At 39.1% G+C, this 9,788-nt stretch overlaps 1 protein-coding gene across 1 annotated transcript in view; it reads right to left on the reverse strand.

Moving 5' to 3' along the window:
* Window positions 1–1,192: 1,192 nt before the first annotated feature.
* HTR7 (5-hydroxytryptamine receptor 7) overlaps window positions 1,193–9,788 on the reverse strand; it is an 80,466-nt gene continuing 71,870 nt past the window's right edge. The window contains exon 2 of the mRNA XM_004369919.1: window positions 1,193–1,961. Within this exon, the coding sequence (XP_004369976.1) occupies window positions 1,193–1,961 (769 nt within the window). The remainder of the gene's footprint in view (window positions 1,962–9,788) is intronic.

Below are 9,788 nucleotides of genomic sequence, written 5' to 3' on the forward strand. Positions count from 1 at the left end.
AGAAAACTACTATCACTTACTCTCCAGATCAGAAGAAAGGACTGGACAAAATGATTGGGAAGGTCCTTCTGCACTATAATGGTCTGTGGTTCTCTGGTCTATTCCTTTCTGCAGGCTCCTCTTCTCTCATGTCCAACACTAGCCTGGTTTCCCACCAGCACCTTTCATCTTCTCATTCTAAAGTTTATTTCCCCTCAGCTTTCAAACACGAAGAAGTCTTCAAACTTATAACAAAATCTTCTGTAACTACTATACTGTCTCCTTCCTTCTTACAAAGCCAAATTCATTAGCAAGTGGGTTACATGAGAAACTTGCACTTCTTTATCATCTTCAGCACTTTGTCATCCTTTTTCAGATCCCAACACTCTACTGTAATGGAGCCCTGGTGGCACAGTGGTTAAGTGCTCGGCTGCTAACCAAAACGTGAGCTGTTTGAACCCACTAGCAGCTCCACAGGAGAAAAGACCTGGTGATCTGCTGCTGTAAAGATTACAGCCTGAGAAATCCTATGGGGCAGTTCTACTCTGACATATAGGGTCACTGTGAGTCAGAATCGACTCGATGGCGCACAACAACAGTGTCTGCTTAACAAACTTAACAACTGTTATCAGAGGGTGGGGTAGTATTTTAGGAAAGCTCCCAGGGCTTTCAATACATTGCTCTGTCCTTACATCTCCCCATGCTCACCACTCTCCTTTCTCCCAAGCCGCTTCCTTTTAGACTGTGTAAATGTAACTACACACTGGAAAGATCGCCTTTGCTTCCTACCTCAAGAAAAAAAATTAGCAATGAAGACCATCATCAAAAAAGTTTTACTGGATGGAAAAGTAATAGTGATTAAAATGATGGTGCTACAGGGATCAGAGAGAAAGGGAAATAATTTGGCTATTATTTGTGGGCAAAAAATGGAAAACACCACCCTTCCTTGTGGTCAGTCTCATCAACTGCAATTCATCAGCAAATAAAATCAGTCCCCTCTTCCAATTCAACCAAGTACCTATCTTTGGCTTTGGAATGTTACTGGGTCAAGGGCTGGAATCGATACATTCTGAATTCAAATCTGAAATATGTTTAGTAGAAAATAAGCAAGCTACTGATTCAGGAAGTTTTCTGCGACAGCCTCAACCAGAAGGGCCATAAGAGAATTGGGGCGGGGGGGAGGGTGGAAAAGTAAAAATAGTGATGACTAACCTTACAGAACAAACTCAGGTCTCTCGGGCCTCTCAGCGAGCCTCAGGGCCTCATGCATGCCTGCAGCCGACAGCTTACGGTTGATGTTGCGGTACTGGCACTGGAGCAGGCTGCGGTAGGTGGTCCTCAGGTCGCGGTTGAAGAAGGCGTAGATAAACGGGTTAATGAGAGAATTCGCGTAACCCAGCCACAGGAAAGTCCTCTCCACCCACAGTGGGATGCAGCTGCAGGAGGTGCCACAGATGAAGGGCCTGGCCGTGGACAGAAGGAAGAACGGCAGCCAGCAAAAGGTGAAAGCCCCGACAATGATGCCCAAGGTGGTGGCCGCCTTCTGCTCACGCTTGAAGATGGAGATGTTCTTCCTCTCGTGTTTGATGAGCCGGGAGATGTTGGCGCAATCTTCCACCTCCTTCTGAGTCTTCACCACACCGCCGTTCAGGGAGATGACGGTTTCGGGCTCCTCCAGGCGTCGGGGGAAGCCAGGGAACTTATGCTTGGCGGCACTCTTCTTGGCGGCCTTGTAGATCTGGTAGTACATGAAGAGCATGACAGACATGGGGATGTAGAACGCCACTGCGGTGGAGTAAATAGTGTAGCCAAAGTCCTGACTGATCAAGCACACCTTGTTGTCGTTCACGTTCTGAGCCCATCCGAAGAGAGGGGGTAGAGTGATAGAGGCGGAAAGCAGCCAGACAGCCAGAATCATCTTCGCCATGCATTTCCCATTCTGCCTCACAGGGTAGGTGAGGGGCCTGGTGATCCCAAGGTACCTGGGGGAGAAATAGAAAGGTAACAGGTGAATACTGTAGCCATAACTGTGATGATGAGCTGAGAAAGAGCTACTAGCTGGGCACTCATGCTTTATGCGTGTTAGCGCCAAGCCTTACATCAGCCCTTCTAGGGAGGCTTCATTATTCCCATTTTCCAGGGAAGTAAACTAAGGTGCTGAGATGTTACCTATTTTATTCTAGGTCACACAGTCAGCCTGAGACACTGCCAGGATTCGGCCCGAGAGCCCTCTGACTCTAAGGCTCTTCCATGCTCTTTTCAAACCTTAAAGCATCCCACAGTTTACACAGTCAATGCTCTAAAGACAGAATACCAGCCCTCGCCCTAGGACCATGAACACCAAAGCCAGCCAGGAACAGACATCCATCCTGAAGCTGGATGTAGGGACACATCCTGAGGAATTAACCAAGGTTTGCCACTCTCTGCTATGACACGCCCCCTCACCTCACTGGTCTGCATTCAGGCCAGCTTCTCATTTATTTTAATCTCCCCTTTGCAGTGTAGTGGAAGCATTTCAAGATCACAGAGATTTGTAAGATGTTCAGAAAAATCTGGGGTATGGGAATGGAAGTTGCAGTGATCTTCCTCACCCCCCACCTTCCTAAAATTCTTACACAATGCCGGAGGAACAATCTATAAAATAAAAGAGGCCTGCCTAGTCTCTCCAGTTTTGAGGTGAATCACAAGAAAGGGAGCGATTCTAAAAAATGTTAGGCAAATACAACATCTTCTCTGTGCTTAAAAAACCCAGAAAACCAAACCCCTTGCTGTCGAGACGATTCCCACTCCTAGCAACCCTATAGGACAGAGCAGAACTGCTCCATAGGGTTTCCAAGGAGGAGCTGGTGGATTCGAATTGCCAACCTTTTGGTTAGCAGCCGTAGCTCTTAACCAGTGCACCACTGCCAAAAAAAACCAAACCAAACCCACTGCCATCGATTCGGTGCCACTTAGTGCTGTATAAAAAACCCACTGCAGTCTAGCTGATTCCAATTCATAAGGACCTTATAGAGAATAAATATTTCTCCTTCTCTGTTATCAAGGGTTTATATGACAAACGAGACTTTGCGAAAAGAGAAAACCTACAGTAAGACCACTTAACAAATGCTTTTTTCAGCTTTCCAAATCTGTTATTTTCTCCTCTATATTCAAAAATCTAAGGTGCTATTTTGGGGAGGATGCAAGGAACACTTGAGAAGCAAAGACAAGTAAAAGCTGGGCCTTTCATTGTTTTCTCATATATATATAAATAGATATGAAAAAATATATATTTCTATAGGTAGAATGGAGCCCTGGTGGTGCAGCGGTTAACAGCCTGACTGCTAACCAAAAGGCTGGCAGTTCAAATCCACCAGCTGCTCCTGGGAAACCTTACGGGGGCAGTTCTATTCTGTCCTATAGGGTCACTATGAGTCAGAATCCACTTGACTGCAACGGGTTTTCACTGGGTTGTAGGTAGAATATGTTTCATCACGTTTCAAGAGTGTATCATTCATACCTAGATACTCTCTTCAAATATGAAGAAGGGGAACTGTACAGAAAATCTCCAACTTACCAAAACCTTATTTTCTAAAAGTCTGTCAGTTGGTAGTTTGGAACTTAAAAAATCATTTCTACTAGAAATAGCCTCATGTGTTATGCTTAAATTATCCCACAAAAGTCTTGACACATTTTTTACAATGAAAATTAGCATCCTTGCAACATTTAAAATGAAACAGAAATACAGTAAAATAGAATCAGTCAGATTTGCTTAGTGATCAGAAATATTTATTCATTCATTTACCAAATATTGATGAAGTTCCTTCTATGTGCCAGGTGCTGTTTTAAATGTTGGGGATTTGGCAGTCATGAAAGCAGACAAAAATCTTGAATGGAGGCACACAGGAAAAATTCTGTAGGGGTTGAATGGAAGACTAAGACCTAAGATAATTTTAAAGGGGGTTTCTGCCCACCTCCAAGGACTTCAGGTGTTAGTGGCACTGATTCTTTATTTCACGACCTCTGTTTCCCTTTTCCTTGATAAAGCTGACCCACAAGTACTATTCGTACGTTTATCACTGTAATTAGGATTATGGTTCAGCTTCCAAATAGAAGGAAGAAAGAGAAAGAAGGAGATTTTGCTGAGATTGCAAGAATAAGAGCTTAAAGAGAAAGGGAACAGAGAAAAGGAGCTAAGGGGATGGGGGGATGAGGGGGAGGAAGGGAAGAAAGGCCTAAAGAGAAGAGAAAAGGGAAAGGGGGAAGGGAGAGGGGAGGAACACAGGAATGTGAAATAGATTTTACCATATGTGGAATTATCTGAGTTTCAAGCTACAGAAAAAGAATTAAGAAAATTTAAACGAATACGAAAAGGAAGATGAGAAACTGCCGAACGAGAGATGTCAGAACTGACTGGAAGGCCCTAATTAAGCATATCCCTGCCCCAAGGCTGAATGCAGATACTCCATAAAAACAGCATCTCTTTCTCCTGCTTTTGCTCTAGGGGCTCTCTCCAAGTTTTTCCTGCTGGAACTCTTTTGCAGATCACTCTTTCTGGATCTAGTCCTTGCACTCTACCAGGCCCTGTAGATGTGGCCTTTCAGGCTCCTTCCTTGTTTCATGCTTCCCCCAGCAGCCTTTCCCAGGACTGGGACTTTGATTTCCCTTCTCTCTTTGTCTGTAGTCCCAAGCATAAATTGGTCACTCCCAAGCCTGGATCTGGCTTCTAAGACAGGAGCCCAGTCTAAAGCCCCCAGTTCACCAAGTGGAGGTGGAACAGAAGAGGTTAGTTCAGACAGTTCCCCAGAACACCAGCAGATGGCATTGTCAGACCACCTTACACCTACTTGCTGGGGGTTTGGGATGAAGGGTGGTTAGAGCAGTAGGTGTGTGTTGGAAAGAGGAAGTAGGAATACTCACAGCTAGAGAAGTTTTATTTTGTTTGTGGGGATTTAAAAAAAAAAAATGAGCAAGCTAGGAATTTGCAACCTAGTAAACTCCTATACTTAAGGACGTCAGCTCAGTTTTTCTTTCTATTCTTTCAGTTTCCTTTCTATTCTTTCAGTTTCCTTTCTGAACCAGGGACAACACCTTCAGGCTTCATTAAACCAGTTTTTCTCCTGCCCACAGAAACAATATAGAATCCACAAAAATTAATTCTAAGTGATTGCTTAATTGAGTACTAATTTTAATATAAGAGTATTAAAAAACCTAATAAGAACAGCATGTTTACTCATTCTAGTATACTTAGTCTGACACCTTCGACCTGTGGTGTTGGCAAAGCATACTGAATACACTGTGCACGGCTAAGAATGAATCAGTCTTAGAAGAAATACAACCAGAATGTTCCTTAAAAGAAAGGGTGGCAAGAATTTGACTGACTGACTTTGGACATGTCATCAGGAAAGACCAATCACTAGAAAAAGCTACGTTTGATAAAGCAGAGGGCGAGAGAAAACAAGAGAAACACTCGGTGAGATGGATTGTCATCAGGAAAGACCAATCACTAGAAAAAGCTATGTTTGATAAAGCAGAGGGCGAGAGAAAACAAGAGAAACACTCGGTGAGATGGATTGACACAATAGCCACAACAATGGACTCCCACCAACGATCATGAAGAAGGCACAGGACCGGGCAGCCTTTTGTTCTGTTATACATAAGGTCGCCATGAATCTGAGTTGACTGGATGGTAACCAACAACAACAAGATGTAAAAATTATATCCCATAAACTCTTTTATTTTAGGCTCCGTTCTTTAATGGTCTTAGGTCATCTTCTACAATAAGCTAGTTATATTCACATCTCCTGGGTACCACTTGGTGAGACTTAAGAGGGCTAAAATCAACTAAAGATTATTAGAAAAAAAACTATGTAAGATTCATTGAAGTGTCTAGATATAAAGTAAATAAAGCCAATTTTTTTTTTTTTTTTGACAATTAACAATTAGAAAATACTATGGGGGAAAATAATTCCATTCACAGCAACAACCAAAACCTTAAAATATCCAGGAAAAAATCTTTTTAAAAGGCCAAAGCCTATATGAAGAAAACATGAAATGCTACTGAAAGATATAAGAGAATCCTTAAATATATCATTAAAACACATCTTTTTTCTTCAATTAAGAAAAGCGAGTTCTATAAAAGTGCCAATTTTCCCTCAATTAATCTACAAATATCATACAACCTTAACCAAAAAAGCTAGCGGGGCTTTATTTTAACCAAATGATTTTTAAGTTCATCAAGTAAATGTGCATAAATGGCAAAAAAAAAAAAAAAATCTGAAAAAGAATAATGAATGGATACCTATCCTACAAAAAAAAATAGCATAAACCACAGAAATAAAAACTCAATAAAATTTAGTCAAAAATAGACCTATAGAATGGAATAGATCCCAGAAATATACTTAAATAAGTAAGGGCACTTTAATATTAAAAAAAAAAAAAAGGAGTTATTTTATCTCACTAGTAAGAGAGGACATTCATGAAGACTGACAACTGGCTAGTAATTGGGGTAAAAATAAAACTGGCTTTTTATCTTTTTCCTTATTCAAAAATAAATCCCAAGTGGATCAAAGGTTATCATGTAAAAACAAACTAAAGTCTAAGACTACTAGGAGGAAACATGGATGAGGATTTCTACAAAATCCTGAGGTAACAAAGGCCATTTTTAACCACAACAAAAAATCTTAACACTTTAAAATGACACGTTGATAAATTTTTATATAAATAAATGACATTCAGTTTAATTTAAAAACCACTATGTGCAGAGTTAAAAGTCAAATAACAAACATGAAGTCCAAAGAACAATATTCCAATATATAAAGAACTCCTACAAGTCAATAAGAAAAAGACAACCTCCCCAATAAAATTATTGAAGCAATTAACCAAAGGAGAAATATAAATGGCAAATCTACCTTTGGAAATATGTAAAACTTCATTAATAATGAAAGAGATGCAAATTTCATTTGCCAATTTTTAAGAAAGACAAAATCCAATATTGGAAAAGTGGAAAAAAACAGGCAGTCTATTGTCTTGCTAGTGGGGTGTCAATGGAGTTAACAATTCTGGAGGAGAGTTTGCAATTAATACACATCGATATTTACTCTTCAGCTCAGCAATCAGCCTTCTAGGAATCTGTCTTAAGAAAATTATACAAGTGAAAAATAGAAAAAAAAGAAGCACTCTAAATCCCCGTCGATAGAAGATGAGTTAGATAAATTATGGCATGTATGTATTGTATCATCGTGAGGATGGTGCAGGACCGGGCAGTGTTTCATTCTGTTGTACACAGGGTCTCTATGAGTCGGAACCAACTCCACAGCACCTAACAACATATATCATGAAACCGTTAAAACTGATGACATACCTCTCTATTTAGTGACATGGAAACAACAAAATGGATATAAACAACACCTAGCCCCCTAACATAAGTAATAGAATATTATATAGTGTATTAACATTTTTATGAAAAATTGGGTATATGTTTGAGTGTATGCATGCAAACGCATACACTGACTGAGATATCTAGACTCTTCATCAAAATATTAAGATCTGAGTGGCAGAGACTGAAGTGGTTTTTAAATTTTCTTCATATTTTTCTATGCTTAATTTTTTTTAACTGTGAGCATGTAAAAAATGCTGTTTTAATTTTAAAAACAAAATTAAAGATTTAACAGGATTCTGTGATTCCTAAGTCTCTTAAGTGATTCTGGCACTACAGAGTATCTGGTTCATAAAATCTTTAAAAAGCTGATAATTAAATCTTAGATTGTTTTATTGGATTACCTTGTCAAAAGTGTTTTATTACATTCATAAATTCACACAAAGGAAACAGAACTCATTGGCATTTAAAATCCTATAATTATTATGTAAAGTAATATTGGTATTCAGGGAAGTATTTTATCCAAATTATACATTCATTCTCCTGAACCTTGTAGAGTATAAATCTTACCTTCAAGAGAGAGGAAGAAAAAAAAAAAGAACAAAAAACCTAGATTGATTCTGAATATTCCTTAATATGCATAGTTAATATTTACCATACTAACATTTTACACTCACTGTTAATTAGAAAGCAGGGTGCTTATAAAGCCTTCAGAATTTAACTTTAAAATGCACACAAATGTTAAAATACAGTAAATCTCAGATACAAAGGCAACTAAGTATTATGTGATTGAGAAATGTATGCAGCTCACATTAGGGTTTCCATTAAAATAGGGGTTCAGAGAAAAAGAGGATTAGAAAGTTATAATCTGCATAGAGAGGGATTGGAAAGCAAATTAACTCTGCTGCCTGTCTTCCATTCTAACTGTAAAGAAATTTTAGATAATGGTTTTTAATTAAATAGCTTCTCCTGAGTTTCATTCCTATAGAATAATAATTTAGGGGGTAAAAGTAATTGGCTAGAATAACTCTGAAATACTCTTGTTTTTAGAATATTAGGCTTAATAATAAAGATTATAATGCTGAGTGTTCTGTAAGGATATGGTTCTCTAACTCTCATACACTGCTGTGGGAGTGTAAATTGATGCAGTTTTGGGAAACTATTTTTTAATATTTACTAAAGCTGTAGATACTATAGCTTTAGTAGATGTTACTACTAACAAGTAGTAAATAAGTAATAGATTCCGACCCAGTGATTCTTCTCCTAACTACATAACCAACTGTCTTAGTCATCCAGTGCTGCTATAACAGAAATATCACAAGTAGATGGCTTTAACAAAGAAAAATTTATTCTCTCACAGTCTAGTAGGCTAGAAGTCCAAATCCAGGACATCATCTCCAAGGGAAAGCTTTCTCTCTCCATCAGCTCTGGAGGAAGGTCTTTGTCATCAATCTTCCCCTAGACTAGGAGCTTCTCCACACAGGAACCCTGGGTCCAAAAGACATGCTCTGCTCCTAGCACTGCTTTCTCGGTGGTATGCGTTCCCCCTGTCTCTCTGCTCGCTTCTCTCTTTTATATCTCAAAAGAGATTGACTTAAAACGCAATCTAATCTTGTACATTGAGTCCTGCCTCATTAACATAACTGCCTCTAATCCTGCCTCATCAACATCAGAGAGGCAGGATTTACAACATACAGGAAAATCGCATCAGATGACAAAATGGTGGAGAATAACATAATACTGTGAATTGTGGCCTAGCCAAGTTTACACACATTTTGGGGGGACACAATTCAATCTATGACACTAACATTCACCAAAATACCAAAATACATGTATAAGAATGTTCACAGCAGCACTATTGGTAATAGCCCAAAACAAAACAACCCATTTTACAAAAGTAAAACAGGTACAATTCTATAGTAGGAGAATGGTTACATAAATCGTGGCATATTTATTACAATGGAATTCTATACAACAAGAAGAATAGAACAACTACTGCTTAACTCGTTAACGTGGATGATTCTTAAAAACGTAATGTTGAGCTAAAGAAGGCAGATACAAAAGAGAACATACTGTTAAAAACTAGACAAAACTAACCTATGATAATAGAAGCCAAAATAGTGGTCACCTTCACCCCTCAAGGGGATGTTCATGACCAAGAGGGGAAACCTTTGGGGTACTGGAAATGTTCTATTTCTTTATCTGTTACATATGTATGCTAACTTTGTAGAAACTGAGTTGTGAGTTATGATTTGTGCAGTCTTCTGGATGTATGTAAATAAGTTTATTTGTAAAAGTTTAAAAAAAAAAAAATAGAGGACTCCGGCAAGATGGCGCTCTAGGCAGAAGCACCACGCTGTCCCTCCACAACAAAGATCCGAAAAACTAAGCCAAACAGAGAATCAACAATCCTGAAACCCTAGAACATCAAATGAAGAGATAAAGACTCAGC

The sequence above is a fragment of the Trichechus manatus genome, unplaced genomic scaffold (assembly GCF_000243295.1).
Source record: "Trichechus manatus latirostris isolate Lorelei unplaced genomic scaffold, TriManLat1.0 scaffold00007, whole genome shotgun sequence".
In the NCBI taxonomy this organism is placed as follows: domain Eukaryota; kingdom Metazoa; phylum Chordata; class Mammalia; order Sirenia; family Trichechidae; genus Trichechus; species Trichechus manatus.